Source organism: Papilio xuthus, unplaced genomic scaffold (genome assembly GCF_000836235.2).
Source record: "Papilio xuthus unplaced genomic scaffold, Pxut_1.1 DF827714.1, whole genome shotgun sequence".
In the NCBI taxonomy this organism is placed as follows: Eukaryota; Metazoa; Arthropoda; class Insecta; order Lepidoptera; family Papilionidae; genus Papilio; species Papilio xuthus.
In genome coordinates, this window is record NW_013530935.1 from 4,596,730 (window position 1) to 4,620,781 (window position 24,052).

At 32.5% G+C, this 24,052-nt stretch overlaps 1 protein-coding gene across 1 annotated transcript; it reads right to left on the reverse strand.

The window, feature by feature from the left end:
* Positions 1-1,566: 1,566 nt before the first annotated feature.
* Positions 1,567-23,815, reverse strand: Spec2 (CDC42 small effector protein Spec2). The gene is made up of 4 exons (XM_013310895.1): positions 23,609-23,815; positions 12,342-12,732; positions 3,351-3,445; positions 1,567-2,905 (listed from the first exon to the last, which is right to left on the reverse strand). The coding sequence occupies exons 2-4, from the start codon at positions 12,481-12,483 to the stop codon at positions 2,897-2,899; spliced, it is 246 nt and encodes an 81-aa protein (XP_013166349.1). The 5' UTR covers positions 12,484-12,732; positions 23,609-23,815; the 3' UTR covers positions 1,567-2,896.
* Positions 23,816-24,052: the final 237 nt, after the last annotated feature.

A 24,052-nucleotide genomic window follows, 5' to 3' on the forward strand; every position in this document is an offset into this window, starting at 1 on the left:
GTTCTAGTGTAAAAATATTATACAATTGATTCACAGTAACGTTTGTCGTTTCAATATTAAAATGACAAAATTACAACAATATAAATACCCTTCATAAAATAAAAGGGGACAGTTTATTGAAAATATTAGACGATGTAAAAAAACTTCAAGAATCTATGACAGCTATACAAACTGTTTCAAGCAGTTGTTTGCCATACACGAACTACAGCTTGCTGAAGCCGAATAAAAATGTAAAAAGACGAACTGCTTGAAAAAGTCCGTGTGTGGCTGTCCTCATTCTCTCGGATCGTCTCTTTCCTGTAGTCATTCAAGTGCCCAAACTCCTCGGGCAAGAAGACTTAAGAGGCCGAGAAAATAGACTCGTAAATATTTTATTTTTTATCTATATAATACAAAAAATATCAAGAAAACTGATATAGTCTAACACCTGAAATAGTTAGATAAAAATTAACAATGATTTGGTATATTTGAAATATTAAATTGATCTGGAATTCAATATTGTAAACAAATGGAGACCATTCAAATGTTGTAAGAAAATTGGCGGCGAATATAAACGAGAAAATCAATTTAAGTATTTTTTTTAAAATAAGGTATTATATGGGAAATAAATCTTATTGTATTTAACATTACAAAGTAAAAACCGAAGATTTTCATGGACGGAGAAATGTTACCTACTTCGGTTTTACTTGTTTTAACTAAAAAATACTAGATATAAATACGAAGGTTAAAGGTTCTATCTGAAGTTATGCGCATTCTATCTAGTAATATTTCTGGTTTATATTATATGTTTTTAAAAATAAAATAAAAATTTCATCGCCGCCAATTTAAAAAAAATCCTGAATTACATATGTATTTCTAATATTATACTAACTAGCAATCTTAAAACTAATTTCTCACAAATGTAAACTTAAATTCTACCTGACTTCACATCTCTACCTAGAACTAATAATCTTTAAACCAAAATAATAGTGTTACAATAAACAAAATTAATATGAATAGTTCACACAATAATTCGCAAAGCACACAAATTGCATACAAATGTATGATTACGTTTTTAGCGACACAAGATTATGACATAGTTACGTCACATTTCACGTTTAAAATAACAATATGGCTCATGAAAAGTGCCTTTATATGATTTTTTCTCAATTTTCAACCTTTATGGTAGGTTTATGACATCAAAATCTCTGTGTAAATGTAATTATATTTCACAAAACAGAGAACAATATGTTTTAAATGAAGATTTTGGTCTCAGAAAACTCAAGGGAGTTAGCTTTCTTAGGAAGCATTTTAAAGTAGAGCGTCGGTGGCTCAGTGGTTTCAGCATTTGACTTGTAATCTGCAGGTCCTGGGTTCGAATCCCGCCATGTACCAATGTGTTTTTCGATTTTCGATTTACATATGTACATTAATCCGACATTCTTACGGTGAAGGAAAACATCGTGATGCAACCTACACATATCCGATAAGAATTCAAAGATGGGTGAAGTCAACCAACCCGCACTGTGCCAGCGTTGTTGACTATGACCTAGTCACCCCTAACTTAGGGTAGGCTCCGAGCCCCTCGTTAGGGACATATACTGAGTTGATGATGATGAAGGTTTTTAAAGTACACGTAGTAAGATTTGAATGTGACAATAAAATTTGCACGTATTTGTAAAATCTTCGTTTGTATGCACAAGTTATTTTAACATAGTACTTATAAGTAATAGTGGAGTAAATATGAGGCAATATATGTAGAATAACACACGGGCTTCTGACAAATGATAAATACTAATATGAGTCATGCTATAAAATATACTAGGATAAAATAAAAACATAAATTAATCCGAAATCTGACATGCCGGGATATACATTATCTTACATATTAACAAAATATCACGATAGGAAGAAAAAACACTTCTAAAATACGGTTATTTCTACAAAATCATTTTCTATAATAAATTGAAATGAAATATTTAACAGGTTCTTTTCTGTTTCCACATTTTTTTGAAGAAAAAAAAATGTATTTTTTGTGCACATCTCAATATGGATACATAAAATTTTACACGTTGAGCGCCGCGTTAGCCATCGGTGGCTGACACTAGACTTTCCGTTTAAGCCGCGTCAGCCATCGTTGGCCGACAGCTTGTAACATAAGAACTATAAATTTTTTAACAATTTGCGTCAAAAATGTAAACTATTTTGTACTGCGATCGGAAACACCGGCCTTTTAATACCAGTGCGTATAAGCAGCGCTCGTGGCCTGAACGGCATTGTCTTAGAAATACGCGTGGCGCTCAACGTGTTAATGATATAAAATGCATTACCTTTGCACCTTTATTATGTGTATTGGTGAGACAAGTCAATACTTTATTATATTGTTTTTAGTAAAAGTTTGGCAACAAATATCTCTAGTACTATTTAAATAAAAATTAAATACTCTATACATTCGTTGTAAAGGAATCCTATTAACTATTGATATTTTAGTTTGTGAGTCGTAGAAAAAAAATCCAAAATGTGAACGAAATTTTCTCTACGACATTCACATTCAGCGCATACAAAACTGTATACATTTTAAATTTGTCTTGAAAGTTACCAAACGCATTAAAACTGGTTTTTAATTTTTAATTTATTCATTGTTTTCTTTAGTATAGTGTCGAAGTTTCCGTTCACATTATTGTGTTTTTAATTAATAACCTTGTGCGCAAAGGTGACATTCGTGTTATTTTCACTTAGGTAACTTTTTAGATTTTTTTTCACCGAATTCGGTCATGACTTATGTACACAAAAGTATCTTAAAAATTAAAACTTAAATTCTACGGATTTTAATAATAAATATAGTGTAGAGCGTACAACACATGTTGATTGGTTACTGTTCACTCTGCATTCACTAAAGTCCAAGGAAACCGCCGCTTTAGTAGACCTGGAATATAAAAAATGTTGTGTTAGAAAATAAATTGCTAATAAGATGTGTTTCATTCCAAAAAGATATACATCTTAGTCCTCGCCTGGTCAAAGTCTGCTGGACTGTCCTCATCATCATCAACCTGCCATCATCCCTATTGGTGGTCGGCATAGTATGTACTACTCCTCTATACATCTCTATCGGCCGTCATATCGGAAACTACCCCCTTCCTACGCATATCCTCTCTCACACAGTCATTCCATACTTTTTTTGGTCTTCCTCTACCTTTGCAGCCATGCACATTCAATCTTAGCCTGCTGGGCTGCCCTATTTAAAAAAAATCTTTTATGTTAAAATATCTATTCTTGATGTTTATATATTGAAGGAAGGAAGGAAGAAGGAATGCTTACACATTGTACTTTGCAAAGTTTTTTTTTTGTAATTATAAGTAAAAAATAATCACCTTAACACCATAAGCCATTTCGTAGCCACCTTTGCTCTGCATCTGGTTCTGTATCGTATGCAGCAATGATGATGGCATGTCCACGTCAGTAGACCCTGGAATGACAAACAAATTAACTTTACGAATAAAGACATTGTAAATGTCGTTGAAATCAAAAATTATAAAATATTATTATTATTATATTATTATATTATATTCTAAAAGTATGAAATATATATCTTCTTAAATCTACTCTCATATTTATTCAGACTAGAAAATTCCAGTTTGTCAACTTTGAATATGTCTCAAAAGGTCTTTCGTCTGAAGATGTCTCGTGCAAAAATGGTAAAAATACTGCAGTGGTATTTTTTTCTTCATCAAATGCAGCGAATTTTTAGCACATATTAAAATAATAATAAGACAATTACTATTAAAAAGTTTTTTATGATTAGTATATAATAGATTTAGATGAATAACAATAATTAAATAAATATAGTTAAAGATTTTGTCCGTCTAATCGGATTATTTATTATCGTTCATTTACTTTATATATAACCTAAAGATGTTATCTTGAAGATAAATAAATTAATTAAAAATGTATGTAAAACAATTTAGAAACATTAACATATAATACAAAAGAGTCAAAAAGTAAACATTTATGAAAAATTAAAAAAAAAAGTCAAAATATTTTTTATGTTTATAATATAACTAGCTGTCGCTGACTCCGTCCGCGTGGATATATAAAAAATCTTAATTAGTGTGGTCTATGTGTTCTTTCAGACTATGTTCTATACGTATGCCATATTTAATCGAGATCCGTTCAGCCGTTCTAGAGATATCTTCAAACACACATCCATCCATCCACATCACCTCCATCTAAACATTTGCATTTATAACATTAGTAAGTTAAATAAAAAGCAGCTCTTCAAGGCATAAATTCGAAAAAAAAATGAATAAATAGTATCCTATATCCGTCTCCTGGCTTTAAGCTACCTCCTCACCAATTTTCGACCATATCGGTAAAGCCGTTCTTGAGTTATAAATAGTGTAACTAACACGACTTTCTTTTATATATAAAGATATCATTTCAACGTACTTTTTCATAACCATAGTTATTGTAAATGAACTAGGTTACACAAAAGTACGATGTTTCAGAATAATTTGCATACACAAGTAACAATTGAAAATTGTTTGTTCAATAAAGCGTATGTTAGGAAATTATAATTAAGCGTTGTAATGCAGAACAGTTTAAAGATAGTAATCGTTTTAAGGCGTTAGGCATTTTATTGATTACACTTATATTTGCAAAATTGTTACTTAAATAAACCCTTAGTATAGATAGTTTTCTCGTAATAAATAGTAAATCTAAATAATTTACCAATGATGATTTTAAAAAATTGCGAAAGTCAATCATCTTGTTGATAAAATTTCATTTAAGACAATTATTTTTATTCAACAAAAATTTACATATTCTTTTCTACGACTTTTATTGATATCATTTGATATTTTGCTATTCAATTAGGTGATTTAACAGAATGTCGTTGTAATTTTCTTTGAGGTCGTAATGTATTTGTCTTATATTTTATTATTTAAAGAAGAAGAAGGGAGGATTAGTAGATATTTGTTAGAAGGTATCACCAGGCTACATGGGTCTCGCTGAAATTTGTCTGGAAGAAGACATAGACTGCTAATTAAGTTTTTCAAATCCGTGCAGACAGAATCATGGGCGACAGCTTATAGCTAAATCAATTGTCAACTATGTCCCTGTTTAGAAACGCAATAATTAGTCATCAAGGTGACCTTTAACAAACAATAATATTTTAATTCAATTAACCATAATACCTTTTATCTGGTACTAGTATCTAGTATCTATACAGTATAAATGTTCATTTTAAATGGCAAAATGTTCGTGACTACGTCAAGGTACTTAGACGTCACATCGTGAACGAAATCATCTTGACCCTGACCTCAACCCTGATATCAAATATAAACAAATACTACTTGAGTTTAAAAATAAAAAAATAACTAAGGAGCTATAGTCAAACTAAGATAATTCTGCAATGAATTGAAAATAGTGGAAATTAAAAGTTTGCATATGGCAGTATTGGTTAACAAACTAAGCACTACAGACTATCAAACTTTTTATAATTAAATCTTACTAATATTATAAATGCGAATGTTTGGATGGATGGATAGATGTTTACTAGGAGGTATCTTCGGGAAGCATTCACTGAAATTAGTATATGTAGAACATAGGCTACTATTTAAGTTTTTTTTTTAATTCCGCTCGGAAAAAGTCTTGGGCGATGCCTTTTAATTTTTAAAGTTTTACAGTAGAGCAAATGAATGTTGTATTAAACAGATAAAGATATAAATTTATTATGACATTAAAACAAGAATATTATATAAAAAATATTTCTATGTACACAATGGCTTGTCATACAGATAAAATATCACAAACAAAACGCCATTTCACCTTTACAATTGAAAGTTTAATTTTTGTGTTGTATTGAAAAAAAAAACGCAACGATTATTTTCAACAAATGAATAGACATAGAATCTCACGTATTCTCAATACAATAGACTAGAGGGCAATGTATGATTTTAAATATCGTGGGACCAATCATACTGTTATACCTAGAAAGGTAAAGCGAGTACAATCACTTTTATGACAAACTACAATTAAAGTAATTATTGCCTTTTAATACGCTATTCAATCGTGTGAGAGAAAATTTTATACAAAAAGTGAATGAATAATTAGTATGCTGATAGACGTGATTCAGTATGTATGGCCAGTTTGACCATAGATATTTAATAGTGTTAGAGGAATAACATCTATATTTTTAATTATTTGGCTAGACGGGTAAAATATGACGTCCTTGCAGACAGGGGGGAAATAGACTAGTCTGTGTTTTGAATATGAAGTGGTCCAAATTCTAGTCTAGAATATTAAGAGAAGGTAGATGAACGATTAAAAGGAACTATAGTAACTGCTTGCTCATTTGTCGTAAAATTTAAAAAAAATGCGTCATGAAATAACCTAATTCGCTTTGTACTGTTATAAAGAGACTAAAACGGGGATGGTTTCTGTAATAATAATCCAGCTGGACTTGATTAATGTGTATGTTTGCGGCGTGACCCATATCAGTCTGTTGCGTAACCGACAGCGGTAAAAATGAAACGATGTTTTGTGTCCGCGAGAATTAGGTCGGATTGTGTTACCACATCAAGTTAATAAGCACAACCGGCTGCCATCTTATATTAAATTAATTTTATGTCTAGCTGTCGCCCGCGAGTTTGTCAACGCGGTATTGAAAAAAAAACATAATTAGTAGCCTATGTGATCTGCCTGACCATGTACTATAAATATGCCAAATTTCATCAAGATCCATTCAGCTGTTATGGAGATACCTTCAAAGAAACATCCATCTAAACGTTCGCATTTATAATATTAGCAGGATAGTAGGATAACATACCGAAAGGAGACGTAAAAAATTGTGAACAAACAAAATGTGTTACATTTTTTAGAATTTTTAATAAATTCGATACATAATCATTATGTAAAAGTAAATATTGATGTGGAACAAAATGGTTTTACGGGAATGTTGGAGTTCTAGGCTTTTAGCGTATATATGTAATTATTTTTATAATAAATCAGTCGGTTTTAGAACCTTAAAGTTAGCATAAAATATATGATAAATAATTAAGTGAAATGGGAAACATTATATATCTAAATTAAATATTTAACTGGACTTTGTTTTGATATCGCAACTCCTGGAATTCATCATCATTAAGGTCAACATTGTAGGCGTTTTCTATAACATTAATAGTGTTATTATAGCTTGAAAGTTTTATAAATTGATGAGCTTTTAGCTGTAATAGATGGACTTGGGCCTACACCTTCAATCCATTACGCCTCTACTTTCGAAGCGACTATAAGAAATTTGCTAAGTCTTATTAAGTGATATAATTTTTATATTACCAACCAATATTCTACGTTATGAATGAATAATTTCCAAATGTAATATACTCTCCTCTAACCTCTGCTATACAATGCCAAGTACTCTACTATGGTATTGAAGTCAAAGTAAAAATTCCCAAAATGGTAATAAATATTACCGATTAAAAAGTAATCTGACAAGCGCTACAGATTAGAAATACTATCTTATGTTAAGAATTCACAGCTATGGTACTTTTTTGCAAATATAAAGTAATTATTTTTTATGATGATGGAAATCAAACCTGTGCTCTTATGTTTTCCTTAATAGATTACTAGGGTATTAGCGCTTAATATATCATTCATAGGTATATTAGAAAGTTCGTAATCACGGTCTCTCGTGTGTACTTTCCCATGGCCAATGGGGTCTTAAATTATTTAACGCAAATACACTCTGTATAACGCATATAGATTAACAAGAAATTTTATCATTTCATACTCTAATTAATATAGATTTAGACGTAAGTAAACAAAGGCATCATGTTGTACCTATTAGCATGTTGTATGGGCCCTAGACAATATCGTTTAAGGTAAATAGTTAGAAACGTGGAATAATTTAGCTCTCTCATTACTAGGAAAGTATCGGTAAGGAAAAACTGACAAGGATAATTTATACTGTTTTTAAACAAAAGAAGAAAGAAACATAAACTAAATTACAAGAAAATATTGAAAATGAGTATTAAAATCTAATTTTACTTTTTATTTAGATAAATGGATGGATGGTTGTTTGTTACAAGGTATATCTAGAACGGCTCATGGGATCTTAATTATTTGACACAGATGTAGAACAATTTCAAAGAACACATGGGCTAATAATTAAGATTTTTTTTATTCACAACTAGTTTTTTCAATAAATCGAGTTATTTTTGAGGCACTGAAAAGGAATCTAGTTATTAATAGCAATCATTATTGTCCAAACAAAGTTATGAACTTATCGTAGTTACTTAGTTCCTATAAGTAATTGCGAAAATAGTTTGCGATGTTAAAATAGCTAAGTTAAATTCCAGAGGCAGGCAGCCCTACATGAGTGGCTCGCTTCCTTAGCGATGACTCAGTAAGCCACCGAACTCTGCTGCTATTTCCGACCTTCCTACCGATATATAAACATACATACGTTGGTCTATTGCAGTTTATAGAATACATAATAAATCATTGAAATATACCACGATTCAAAGGTTTAATTCAAGTTGGATTAGAAGAACTGTCTTAATTAATAAACGTTTTTGGCATGTATTTAGACAAAAAGTGGAGTAAAAACTCAAGTGAGTGGTTTTGTGGATGTTTTGGCGTAAATATTTCAAATGGTTAAATTGTCTTACTGAATCATCTTCATCTCATCACGATTTGATTTTTTTTTGTTTTATTTTAGTAGTTAACAAATGTTTAAATTGTGTGCTTATAAAGTAACAAAAAAGAGCCCAAGGTGAGCTAATAAGAGAGCATTGAAGACGTAAGTCACGATCATGACTGATTTTTAAAACACAACAGTCGTGGTATTATGATTTGGTTTTTATAAGCGCTTTTTTTTATTCAGTAGCGTTTGCGTATGATGGCCAGAAATAGTTAAATGTGGCCAGTTTTATTTTTAACCAGGTTAATCCACCTATAGCTTGGCATATATCAAAGAGGTACGTTTGCGAAATACAATGTTTGATAAAGATTTTTAAGTTGATTCTAAGAGTTGATATGATTTTTGTTTCTCTGTAACACAACTCTTTGAGGTAACTTATTAAACAATAGGGGAACTTTCTTTCTTTGTCATCTTTACCTTTTCTTTCCTTTTTGTTTTATAAGAAAACTGCAGATTTACAATCAATCATTAAAAGATTATGACAATCTAGACTTAATAATATACGTGAGTTGTCGTGCGTCGATTTTTATCGTAATTATCAAGAGCAATCAATTTGCGGAGACGGATTAATTGACGAATTGTTCTTATCTAGTTTTTCTTCGGACCTTTGTTAGTGGTACTCAACCAGTATGTTACAATGAGTCTACCTATCCACTTCCTATTAAAAATACTGCAGAGAATAAACTAACGAATTTGTAATGCGTTTGCGTCAAATTGTAAAAAAATGTTGTTGGTTAGAAGAACTGATTAACTGTAGATATAGGATAATTTGAAGACGAGTTACCCTGACTACGCACAACTAGTTTTCATTAGTGGTTGTGTTCTGACGTTTTTTTTTACGTTTGATAAGCCAGCGCTTGACCACGATCCCACCTGGTGTTAGTGAAGATTTGGTCGAAAGATGGTACGCGCTAGCTTAATAAGTGCCTATTCACTGTACGTTACATTTATTGTACCAAACAAGGCCTGTGTTTAGGGTTGCCAACATTCTGGCTACATTTTTAACATCGGTCTTCATCGGTTTCCTGGTTAAAGTGGGTGGTGTGAGGCAAGTAAGTCTAGGCCTCTTTCTTTTGTTCGTCTTCCAAGCAGTCTAGGGTTGATAAGTCATAACTTGTTTTCGTTGCTATTATTCGTGCTTACATTTATTGAATGGCAACCCTATGCGCTCCGTCCGGTTGTCTGATGCCAAATTCGGAGCGCATACGCATCTTCATTGAATTGTAATGACGCTTTATGTAAGCGTGTGCATTAGAAATTGTACCTTATCATAATTACTTTAAAGTTTATAGCTTTATGCTTTTTATAGGGTTTGCTTATTAATGTTTAAAGTACAGGACATGTTTGTTGGGATTTATTGTTTTGAAAGGAAAGGTGCACGGCAATAATGGTGGCATTAGGCAAATGTCTTTGTAACACCATCAAAGACCTTATTTTTTATATATTGGCAGGTGAGGTGCACCTTTTATTACAAGGTGTTGTAAAGTAACTAAATGTTTTAGTCATTTGAAATTTAAATAAGGTTTTTAATATAATTAACCTATTTTAAAGAGAAATCCTGATATTGTTGTAAATTATTATAACTGCAATAAGTAATATTGCTGTTTTTATTACGGTAATTTTCTACATACTTCTCATACGGGGTCGTTTACATTGTATTCGGGAAGGTTACGAGATATCGATATGATATCGAGATATCGATACATTGATGATAGATAATCCGATTTGAAGTGACACTAGAGTTGGATAAGATATCTCGGATCAGCGGTGCTTGTGATTGTTACGTCAATACGATATCCAGATCACAGGAGAGAAAGTTAGGCAAAGGTAAGAACATGAATCTGCCACGCTGTCTTACTGTGAGTTTTCACTACCGAAACACGTGTACAAAAACACATTGTCATCTCTTTTATTACTTTTAACAAGATATATTTATAATTAGCTTATATTACTGAATTTCCTTACTTATAAGGTAAAGTTTTGCATGGACATGTATGGGTTGGTTGTTGTATAGCGCTCAGTCTTGTTCTATTTAAGTATAAAAGATACTACGAATAAAAAAAGTTTACTTAGCACATTATGAGTGTCTAAGTTGCGCATGTGTGCGTCATGCGTAGTAAAGTTTATTGAACCCAGTTCTTCCACTGTCTTGTGCATTTGTGACAAATTATTAATATCAAACTAGCTATCGTCAGCGACTCCGTCCGCGTAGTTATATAAAAGAACTTAATAAGTGTAGCCTACTTGTTCTTTCAGATTATGCGTATGCCAAATTTAATCGAGATCCGTTCAACCGTTCTGGAGATATCTTCAAACACCCATCCATACATCCACATCTCATCCATCTAAACATTTGCATTTATAATATTAGTAAGTTAAATAAAAAGCAGCTCTTCAAGGCATAAATTCGAAATAAAAAATGAAGTATCCTATATCCATCTCCTGGCTTTAAGCTACCTCCTCACCAATTTTCAACCATATCGGTAAAGCCGTTCTTGATTTATAAATAGTGTAAGTAACACGACTTTCTTTTATATATACATGTTATTTATATGCGTTTATTTTCTTAATGATTACAATTAATCTCTCAAAATAACTGATTAGTTTCATATAGGTTTTGAATCTCTTGGGATCAAATTTCAATGGGTTATTTCTTATCTAAAGGATAAATCGTCTGTTACATAGACACTAAGACATTATCTGTCTCATATAGTTCAAGAAAACTGCGTTATTTAATAATTATTATAATACAGTTATTAAAAACGTTAAGGAACTACATTTATATGTTCCTGTGATCGTTTAAAGTAAGGATGTAGCAATGAGGAAGAGACAAGAAGGACGTGGGGCAAGAATTTTGCTTACTTAACTGTCCGTAATACTTCAAAACTTAATTAGTAGCCTCTATGTTCTTCTAGACTAAGTTCTATATCTATATTACATTTCAGCTACATCCCTGCAACCGTTCTGGACATAACTTCTAACAAACATCCATCCGTGAAAACATTCGCATTTATAATATAGATAATATTATTCTTTAAAACAATGCAATAATATAGAAGTGTCAACATTTTAAGTTATGGGTTGTTATGGTAACGTGAAAGCGAAGTTATGTGAACAAGTTAGATAATAAGGACCTGTTTTTCGGACCTCAGTTGTCGTCTTGAATTTATAATGCTCATTATCAAGCAGCCGTCAAGTGGAAATTTATGTTCAATTGTTGTTTTTTTTTGTGAAGAAAGTGGAACAAATCGAAGATGTATGTAGCTTTGATATTCAGTGACTGTAAACATCTACGTATTCGAACAGTTGAAGAACAAAGAAGTAAAATTGCCTCAGTTCTTTTTTAACTTCAAGATTTATCCTGTCTACCAGATTGAACGTCTGTGTTTAAATGGCAATGCAATGTAGTCTTAAACTTGTAATAGTGAGGTGAAAGCCAGGTCTAAAAGTTGACATGTGTTTTTAAAGTTTTTGATCAAAAGAAGTTCAAAGTTACGTGGTAAAATTTGGTTAACCTTTTTCATACAGAATATTGAAAAACAAAACAATATTAAATTAGAGTAAAAGACAGTATAGCTAAGAAGTAGTAGAAAATGTTACCAAAGGACATTTCTACTCTAGGTCTTATTGTAGAATATACAATCCAACTAAAAAAAAATCTTACCTATGTGTCCCGTATGTTGGAAGTTCGTAGGTGCTCCGATCATAGAGCGGTCTATTCTTCGCCGCGTGCGCTGCGCCTGCGCAGCCGGCTGGTAGCAACACGCGAACCACTGCAGCCACATCTCACTGCCGGTCGTCGCCATTTTGTCACACAAGTTCACTGCACTATCACAAAATGACCGCCTCAAAATGGCGCTCACTTGTAGTCTATTGAATTTTATTACGAAATTTGTTAACCCACTATTTAATTCTTTTACGAAACTTTTAAAGTATAGAAACGGATGTGCGCGTTTGTTTTATATTTATCAAGATCTCGTCTTAAATGGCGTAGCGAGTGTTGTATGATCCTTCGCGCACTGATAACGTCGCCGGCATGGCTCCCCAGATAAATACTGAAACAAGAGAAATTTATCGTTAAATTCTTTGAATCGAAATATTAGTATAAAATATTTGTTACATCCTAAACAAACGTCACATTAAGATAAATGTTATCAGAAATGGAACTACAAGGAGATTCATACAAAACGAATTAGTTTGCATATAAATTGACGTTATTTCAACTTAATTGATATAATACAAACTTAATCTTTGTTGTTCTTAACTATATCAATATATTTACTTAGCTAACGATCTCATATCTTTGTTTTGTTCTTATTTTATACAAATAGCATTTTTAAATAAAAAATAAACAACTTTAACTCACGAAACTTTGTGTTTGTATCAAGATATTTTAATGAGAATTTTTATGTTTTTTTTTGTTATGAACCTTAATATAATATTATAATGATGATGTTCGATTGCACATTATTCTTTTAATCTTATTTTTATATATAAAGAGAAAAGAAATGCCCCACCACAATGCCTATTCAATTTTATTTATGGCACAAAAACCTCAAACAAAAATATCGCAATAGGCAAATTATTCAACTCATTCTTTGTAATGCAGTTATGTGTAAAATTAACAATTGCTAAATGTGCTAACATAAGCTTCAAAGAATTCAACAAAGGAGCCAAGTGATGTCAACAAGCATCATTTACTATGACTCATGCATTACGTATTAAGCACACTAACGACATTGCCTGTGCAGGATTAAAAGTAGCCCAAAATATTCCGGCGTGGATCAGCCCCACCTTCCCGTCAAAGTCATATCGAAATCGGTCCGATCGTTCCAGAGATTATTTGGGAGAAACGCGCTCTTGCCGGCAGACATACAGACAGACAAAGTTTTCAAAATTGGTTTCACGTTATAGGTAAAGTAAATGCGTCGCTCTACGAAATTCTATTTTTTTCGAAACAATATAGAGACATTCCAATTAGTTCTGGTGTTGTTAACCTACACAAAATATAAATTATTATAATAATAGCACTAAAAGTTCCAAAGCGAATCCAAAAGTTTTTAAACAAAAACACAGTACGTCTTTTACCCTAATCTTCGTGAACTCCTTTGTAAACAAAACCTTTTTTGATTAGCATATATTTTTTATCGCCGAAGCCGGGACGGGTTGCTAGTCATATTAATAACGATATCACAATTTGTCTTTTAATCACTATTTTTCCTACAGACTTAAATTACTTTAGCCTCTATGACGTACGTGTTCAAAGCCACGGTCAGTTGCGAGTGGTAATTAAAAGTGGTCACATTAAATTTAAGTACCGTAAAGATAAGAAACCATTAAACGGTTATCGGTCACCGTGGCTTTTGGTTTACTTTAGATAACCCAGTGAAAGTCTAAATTATACCGTGCATCCTATTTGAAATGAACCATGACATAAAGGAGGAAGTACGCTTTTAGAATACAATGATAGATGTTCGTAAATCGCAATTGAAAGTGGTACTATAAAACAGATGACAACGTACAGTTAAAGTTTGACAAGTAATAAACGCAATGTCATACAAGTTTTGTGTCTATATCAAATCCTTCTTCGTATACTTCATTAGGTCGTGCTTCTTGATATGCCTTTACAGATGCATCGATCAGCTGCCTCTACGCTATCCTGTCTTCGGCTTTTGTCATTCGTGATATTGTCCCAATAAAGCCTATACTTGAGCGGGTAGATGATCGGTCCCGTGACCTTTTAGTGTTTCCAACCACGATTAATTATATCAAATCCTATTCAGACTAATTTCTTTTATTTCGTTCCACATCTGAATTCTATCAGTGATTCATTTCAATCTTAACAGAATGAGAATAATACCTACAAGTAAACTTGAATGTATCCAGATTAGCAGAGGACAGACAAAATAACAAACATTTGCAGAATTCCATGGTAAACATTAAGGGTGAAGCACCTGTCTTGTTCTGACTCAGTGCTCCCACTTTGGAGCTGTGCGTTGTTTTGCAGGAGGGGAAACGTAAGGCGTTTTCACCTACACTTTAATAAGGTCGACGCACGCGAGCACTCGTATAATCCTTTGTCTTCGTTTAACTCTCTGGATAGAGTGTATACTATATTCACGTTTAAGCCTTATTAACTTTAAGTCAAATGATTATCGTTTCTATCTGTTTTCACCGTAGTAACACTTGTATATAAAACATATTGCCTATTCAATCATCCCCTTTGTAATATATTTATTAAAGAAAAAGAAAAAGCATTGACTTTATTTAAATCTGCCAAATAAACCGGTATCGTGTACAATGCGGGTGTTTAATCTGTATCTGTTGAAGACCGCGACCCTGACGACGCGACGGCCTGACGACAGTACGGGAAGGGGACGCTGATAGCATCAACACATCAAGTGTGGGTTCACAACTACGAACATGATGATATCACAGAACAATTTCATTTGTACAAAACATTTTATATTAATTTCAATAACAAATTCTTTTACATTTTAAAAATTTACAACATGTGTATTAGAGTATTAAAAAAAGGATCTTGTTAAACAGGGCATCTAAAAAAATCTAGAAAAACCTTCTATGCCCACGACTCCGTCCGCGCGGGATTAAAATTTAGACAGTAGCCGATTCTCATACCCTACTGAATATGTATATAAAATTTCATAAATATCGGTTAAACCGTTTCGGGGGAGTATGTGTAGTATAGTATTTCCTTTAAAGTTCAAGAATGTGGCCATTACTGTTATCAAGTTTGCATTCGTAATTTCGACAGTATTTAGTTTAATGATAGCGGTAAATAAACTTTCAAATATTGTAAATTCGCGACCAATCGGGGAGACATATCCTTATTTGGATGGTCTAGTTACTGACGATGCCATATTTGTCAGTTTATCAATGATCGACGGACCGATTTATTAAAGAGATAAAAATGCATGAGATTATCTCAAAAATGTCGCACAAACTTCGTAAAGATGTAACAATTGTTTGACAAAATGAGAGACACACAAGTTTGAAGAATGTCAATACAATGATAGTTTACGCGGTTAAAATACTTCTGTTCTGTTTTTATTTTTAAAAAAGGGAGATTTTTGGGGGGGAAAACCCACGGTTAGGATTCAGAAGCAGATTTTATTATAATTTTAAACAATTTAAGAAAACATGGTAAGCACTACTGACAAGTGGTAGGATTATCTAGAATAATTTATAGTCCAAGAGCTAGCTCGTGTCTAATTTTTAAAAGATACATTAAAAAAGAACATCCATGCATAATGTCCGCGATAAGTGAACGGTGTTATAATCGTGCGACCATAATAAGATACAATCGAGATAAAAATGTAAAGAGATTGTGACGAAATTCATGTGCCATTTGTACCACTTTCATCATCATCATCAGCTCACTATACGTCCCCACCGAGGGGCTCGGAGCCTGCCCTAACTTAAGGGTGATTGGGACATAGTCAACCACGCTGGCCCAGTGCGGGTTGGTCCACACATATCTTTGAATTTCTTCTCAGATATGTACAGCTTGCATCACGATGTTTCTTTCACCGTAAGAACATCAGATAAATGTACATATGCAAATCGAAAAACAAATTGGTACATGGCAGGATTCGAACCGAGGACCTGCAGATTGCAAGTCAAGTGCTTGACCCCTGATCCACCGACGCTCTTACCACTTTATTCCATAGCAATGTTATATTAAATAATTTTATTTTGTTCCAGTCACGCTGGACTGGATAACTAACAACCGTAACACCCTACCATCTTAATTCTTTCTTTATAACATTTTTAATCTAATTAAGTAAGAAACCATCACCCAATGTATATTTATCTTAAAACTACCATATAGTAGAAAATTGAATACAATAGTTTTTAAGGCTTAATTTAATATTATACGCATAATAAAGCTATTGCGATAGAATCTTGATAGCTCTTGTCTTGATAAGAGAATTTTACACTCAAGGTTTTCAATAGAGAATGGTTTCGTAAAGTAGATAATATCGTTTGCCATAGACAATGAGGTAATTTTTTAGTGTGGATTTCCTTTGTTGGAGCTGCTTTTGGAAAAATCTGTATTGGATTTGATATGATTTTTTTTTACTATTTTATATATAATTAACAACCGGATCATCGAAGCATAGATTTATCGTTTTAATATTATCTTTATTTGCAAATTATATGTCAGTATAGTAGAAATACAATCCAGTTTGTTAGTATCTTAGCGTATTAATTAAGTAAAGCAATCTTTAGCAGGAAGTAACAAGTTCGAATAGAAAGTTACCGTAAGTTACTAAGAAAACTAAGTATAAATAGGAAATGTATACTTCGTTATTTTAATACTTCATCTGTTGAAATATACATATCTTACTAATATTATAAATGCGAATGTTTGAATGAATGGATGGATGTTTGTTTGCAGGTATCTCCAGAACAGTCGAACAAATCTCAACGAAATTAGGCATATATACAGAACTTAATCTAAAAGATTAGAAAGGCTACTAATTATGTTTCTTTTTAATTCCGCGCGAACGGAGTCGTAGGCGACCGGTAGTATAATTATAAAGCAAAAAAATATATAATGCTTTGCAACTGCAATTATCACTTAACATGATCGTATATTTAACGACAGTTGCTCAGAAACTTAGTGAATTTTCTTCAATAATCTCTAATTTATACCTTAAGTAACTCATATTTTAAGGTTAAATACAAACGTGATCAATCATAATTTGTGCAACAATAACATTGTGACTCACTGCTAGTAACGTAAACATAAGATAATGCACACAAGGTTCACCTCGTACTGACCACATATAACTTTATATTTTAACCTTTACCCTTGAAGACGTTAGCGTAGCATTCATTGGTTAAATATTTTTTCATAAGTTTGAGTTTTCGCTCATAAAAATAACGATTCGACGTATACAGTGTGACTTCTCATTGTTAGGAAGAAAATCCGACAATGTGCCGGTGTACTGGCGCAACACTAGCTTTGCTAAAATGTCGTCGTTTATTTCCCCTCACTAATCATTGACACTTGACTTGGTAATGAAAGCTCGCCATTCGCGCCAAATGATTCTAACTATTAATGTCTAAAATTATATATAAAATAGCGGACCCGACAGACGTTGTCCTGTCTACACGTCTTTAATTTGAATAAATAAATATGAAGTTAATATTTGATGAAAATTGTGAATCTAAACCATTCCCAGATCCCCTTGAACACACAAAAAAAATTTAATCAAAATCGGTCCAGTCGTTTGAGAGAAGTTCAGTGACATACACACTCACAGAAGAATTATATATATAAAGATTCTCGTGTCACAATTTTCGTTACCATACTCATTCGAAATGGCTTGACTTTTTTTTACGAAATTGTATAAGCGTATTCGGTAGGTCTGTGAATCGGCTACTATCTATATTTTAATCGACTACGGACGGAGCCGCAGGCGGCGGTTAGTAGGTTATAAAAAGTCCTTGTCTTCCTTTGATGTTGATAGACGAATGCTATGTTCTCTATGTAAAAAAAACGTGTTAAAATCTAAAAATTCTGCTTTAATAAAATTATTTGTGATGCAACGTGTGACAGTTTGTGATATCTTCGCCATATATTTCAGTATTTTTTAAAACTGATTTTTACTCTTTTAAATGTTTATTTATTGCGCATAATATAAGCGAATGCAGGAATGACGTCAGAGTACATAAAGTGCAATGGGTTAGGGGATTACGGTGGAATAATTAATGCGTGCGTTTCCAGTTACCGTACAATTACTTTGACCGTCCCCCAACTGGTAAACGACGTGTAGTTTTAATTAAGGGATCACTACAGACATTAGTAAGGGTTCTAATTGATCATAATATTTTTAGCTCAAATAGAACGTGTTATCTCAATTATAAGGAAAGATACAGATATATTTTAAAACACACTGACATAATATGCATCTTGTGCAGATAAAAATATATTGGTCAATTACAATATTTAAGTATAATAAAAAAATAAATCACAATAGAAATTTAGCATTTCGTAAAGTAATTTTATAGTTAGGGGCAGTAAAAATATTGCCTTGACGACTAAAATATTTCAAAGTACATCGCCAAACTAGTGACTGGTCGACATGTGGGCAAAATAACATCGGTTCATACTGCAAGGAATTCGTTGCGAGATTGAACGGGGGACAGAAATAGATGCCACCTCGCCCCGTTGTCGTGGTAACCATCTCCCGCACGCATCCCGACCCAACAGGCGCAAATATTCCGATCCTTATTTCGTATGATTCGACATAAACCATTTGAAATTATTCAAGATTTTTACTTGCTGTATAGTTTAATTTGGCACTTATATGTTTTTATAAAAATTATAACCATGGCACGTTTGTAATAAAAAAAATATAAAGTAGCTTACTTTTTCAGGCATAGATTACCATAGATTACAGATACAAAACGACAATCATAGATAAACAACTTTTTTATCAATACCTATGTCATGTCCCCTATATCACATGCGTCAGTAAATCAATGCATAGAGAATATATTTTTGTCGCTTCCTTATTAACTCCTTGTCATAGAACGTGACTTGAACACTTGCATTGTTACTACTTCCTATTTTATATGGCGTCAATTGTTTGTGGCCAGTTTTAAAATATTCAAGCAAATATGGAAGAAAAAAAATTCTTAGAAGTGAAGGCGAAAAACGTTTAATAAGTTCTTTTTTTTTTCTTAATTATTGCGACATTTACTGGCAGAATATAAAAAAACGCATTCACGATATAAATAACATTGTGTTTGTAAAGTATTTTTAATCATAACATACAGACAGAACAATGAATGTCCTTTACTCGTAGTTAATAAAATAAAAATAATACCTGTACTTTCTAATACTTAACATGAACGAACCGATTTGGAACGCTGAGTCATAAAATTAAGTTAGTAAGTTTTTTTTCACATTCCTGTAATGCAGTTATTGGGTGTTGTATTTATCGTTTAAAATTTTAATAATAACCGAATTTGAGACTTTTCGTTACAAAAAGATTTTCGAGATAATTAAATATGGATATTTAGTAATGTTTTAATAACTTTGATAATAAACATGAAAACATCAATAAAAGCATTAGCAATCGTTATTTTGAACGCTGTCAAAAGCAATAAACGTGTTATTTCTTTCCTTATTAATTAAGTCCGGATACGACTGGGATGCTGCGTGGGCTTCTGGTGAAAGATAAAGAAATTCTTACTTTACTCGATGTCGTCATCGTGATATTTGTCTCTAACTGTGGGTCTCTGAGAACAATATCCCCTTTTAAAATATATCGTCAACACTGTTTTGTTGACAGGTTGATAATATTTTTATACAGAGGTCTCAGATGCCAACCATATCGCACTCGGTCAGTCGGTCGGTTAGTCAGAAAGGTAGTAAGATTTTTAAAAGGCATTTCTTAAACGCTTGACAATATTTTCAATATTAAAATTATGGAGTATCGTCTCTATAAAAAAAAGTTTTTAAACAACTAAAACTAAATATTTTTCCTTTGAAAAATATAGTAATTTCATTCCCCATATCCACAACCAAATAAAACAATGGAAGTGACAAGTCACCTACAGATGGGTTATTTCTAAAAATCTTATCTGTGTCACTTCCTGTTTACAATGATATACAGCAATCAACAGGAAGTGGTAAATTCTATTGAAAATCGAACTAATATTTGTCTGTCAATTTAGAGAAAAATAAATAAATCATAAAAGTTACTCTTGTACGCGGAAAGGAAAACCAAATAGCTTTCTATTAACAGATTTATTATGTAGTTTAATCGTCAGTTTCCACTACCGAAATACTCATGCTAAAACATATTATCAACTACTTCATTCTCGTTAAAAAAAAGATAAGAAAATAATGTTGTTTTACGGCTGTTTCTACAGTGAATACCCACGGTTATATGAGTTATGAGAGAAAATTTATTTACAAAACAAATATAGTCAGCTGTTAGACCCATTACCTATTTAATAATCATACAAACTTTATGAAGGTCCTTGGCTAATGTTCCAAACAAAAAAAAATATTTTTACACAATACCAGTATTCAGTTCATTGGACAAAAGGTGACCTTACGTTAAGGAGATTGTACACATCTGCGTCCTAGTTATAATAAATATCTAAACGTGGTAAAATACGACCTTTAAAATGCAGACACAACAGTTGCCCCAATTTAATACGTAACAGATTTATATAATCCGGTCTCGATGTTGCACAATTGTGAAATCGATTTAAGACCGATGATACAGTGGTCAGACAATGACTAAAACAATACAAATTTTAAAGATTAAGAAACAAGTTTAAATCTACTGAGAGCGTCGATGGCTCAGGGTTCAAGCACTTGACTTGCAATCTGCAGGTCCTCGGTTCGAATCACGCTTTATACCAATGTGTTTTTCGATTTCCGATTTACATATGTACATTTATCCGACGTTCTTACGGTGAAGGAAAACATCGTGATGCAACCTGCACATATCCGAGAAGAAATTTAAAGATACGTGTGAAGTCAACCAACCCGCACTTGGCCAGCGTGGCTTAATCACCCTTAACTTAGGCTCCGAGCCCCTCGGTGGGGACATGTAGTGAGCTGATGATGATGATTCGGCGGTCAGACAATGATGACTAAATCAATACAAATTTTAAAGAATAAGAAACAAGTTTAAATATACTCTCATCTAGCGAACTGCTACTTGACTTACCTGGTTTACAGTATTCCAGTAGTGCAGTAGCACTCAATATCAGCGCTGTTATACTGGCGTTAGTGCACCAAAACAGGCCATGTCAAGTCAGTACTATCCTACTGAACTGGATTAATATAAACTAAGCATAAACCATCGCAAAGTGTAAAACAAAAGACCAAATGTCAAGATAGAAGTAGTAGTGACTGCAATAGACCATAATAAGCAGTAAATCGCAGAGGTTACAAGAAGAAGAACCGTATCCTTGTAATGGTTCTCTCTCTCTCGCTCTCTCTCTCACAAGGTGCCTCTCCATTTAATCGGGGTTGGCCGTCAGTTCATTTCGCTTGTAATGGTTAAACAATTAAAATACTAACTATTCTACAATGTTACGTCATCAAAAAATTCAATTTATAAGACCATTGGTGACACTGTTTAATATTTATTTAGATGTTGCCATACACGAATTTGTAAATTAGAATATGTATTCGATGTGTAACATGTTTCACAAACAATATTAATCTGTTGCATTTCCACTTGTGTAATCGATATCAAAATAATATAAAGAAATTCGTAAGACACGTTTAATACAGAGAATCATACCCTCTGTGGCGTGTATGAGTCAAATCATTGAAATAGACTTACAATAAACATCGGCCGATGAACTTGCACGAAAAAACGAACCGTTCGTAAAGTTAGGAATACACGCAACTAAACGTATGAAGTAGGTATTATTAAATTTAACAGGAATTGTAAACTAAATGCAACCTTGAATGACCTTGAGTAATCACAATGCATCATACATACAATAACATCCAACGTATTATGTATTAAAAGGTTATCAGTCAATTGATAAATAAAAAAACATAGCTTATTTTATGAGTCTTGCGAACAAACAGGACTCATAAACCAAAATTGTCTAATTTTCGTACTTGTAGTAAAACCAAGCGCAACTGACAGTTTAACACACCGTATTTAATTTTGACGGTTTCAACAAATGAACTGCGACATATCGATTACTCGTTGATCTCACATTCTAACAAACTTTTCCGTGGCATATTAAAAACCGTTACTTTCCAATGTTGCAAGTAATAGAATTTTATGACTAATAGTTTCGTTTATCCGTTTCATTTAGTTTAAGCTAGACAGCTATGCATGACTTACAAATTAACAGACAACAGAGATCGTTACACTCTATATCGCTTACCGTCTCTATGTTTTTTATTCATGTGATGTTCAAAATTTTTCCATTTAACAAAAAAACATTAGCACACTGGCAAGAATAGCAGTATATGAAGCAAAATTATTATTATTTCTACTATGTAAGTATAAGTAGGCAGGTAGGATAACGGATTGACATCGAATGACTCCGAAATTTAGTGGTACTACCAACTCTTGTTTTATTCTTAGTTTTAAATCACGTAAATGTAACACAATATACACACTGCCTAATTACTGTTACTAGAACCCCGAGAGGTTTATTATTATTTTAATTACTATTGTAGTATCTTTATGAAACCAAAGGAAAGAAATGTCGGTAGATCACTCGATAGTCAATAGCTTCTTTAAAAGTCAAATACCTATGGAAGTACCTGTATGAGAAGAAGTTAGAAATCACCATCATTGTAGTGGATAAAATATTTGGACGCAATAAGAAACACGTTTAAAATTCCATGCTGTTACATAGACATTTATAGTTGTTTTCATCTTCAATTGTTAACTCAAAAAACTTATTTACATTCTCTATAATATCCTGTTGATTAAGAATTGTCAGCGCAGTCCATTGATTCAACGGCGGCAATACTTATCAGCAAGTAATAAATATTTATACTAACTTGAAACTCGACGACTTAGTCATAATAAGATGACCTGTTTGTTTATTTCTAAACGTACCGCCAATTATTGTTTCCTTGTAAGCGGGTTAATTGAATATATATTCAAATTAACGAGCGATATTCTTATTTATTGCAAATGTTTTTTTTATTTTGCATAGTTATAATAAAGGCTAGCATTTCTAGCACAGAAGTTCGTGATTAAAGTTATAGTAGTCAAACGAGTTCAAACATGCGAATATAACGGAATTATGGACGAATCATGCTTCCACATAAAAGTTGCACTGGCTACTAAAATTATTATTTTGTAAAAGGTTTAAAAATCAAATATTGATTACAATTTGAATTGTTGTTGAGAAATCAACAACAAGCGGGAAAAAAATCGATTTACTTACGTTTTAATAAACGATATCCTTAGTGTAATAATTTTAAACGTCCACACACTAGAAGATTTTAAAACGACCAAGTTAACACAGATATTTGGAACGTTGCACCGTCTGATTAATAAGTGGCTTAACTATTAATAGTTCATTAGTTTGTACAATGAATATGTCAAAAAAGCGCGCTCCCGCCACGCGTTTCTGTGAGTAACTGATGACGCGAGGGCAGCACAGGCACAGGCATGGTCGCCGTGCAGCCGTGCGCCGGTCGTGACACAACCACAGATTAAAACATCTTATTCTATCTAACAACAAACTTGTAATATCGCCATTATTGTAATCGAATAAGGTTTACATTACATTTATTTATATTTTACTTACATCGTTATAAATTATTTACTCATACATATTGTGTATGCCACGGTCGTTTACACACATTTCTTTCAAGTCGAGAGAAAA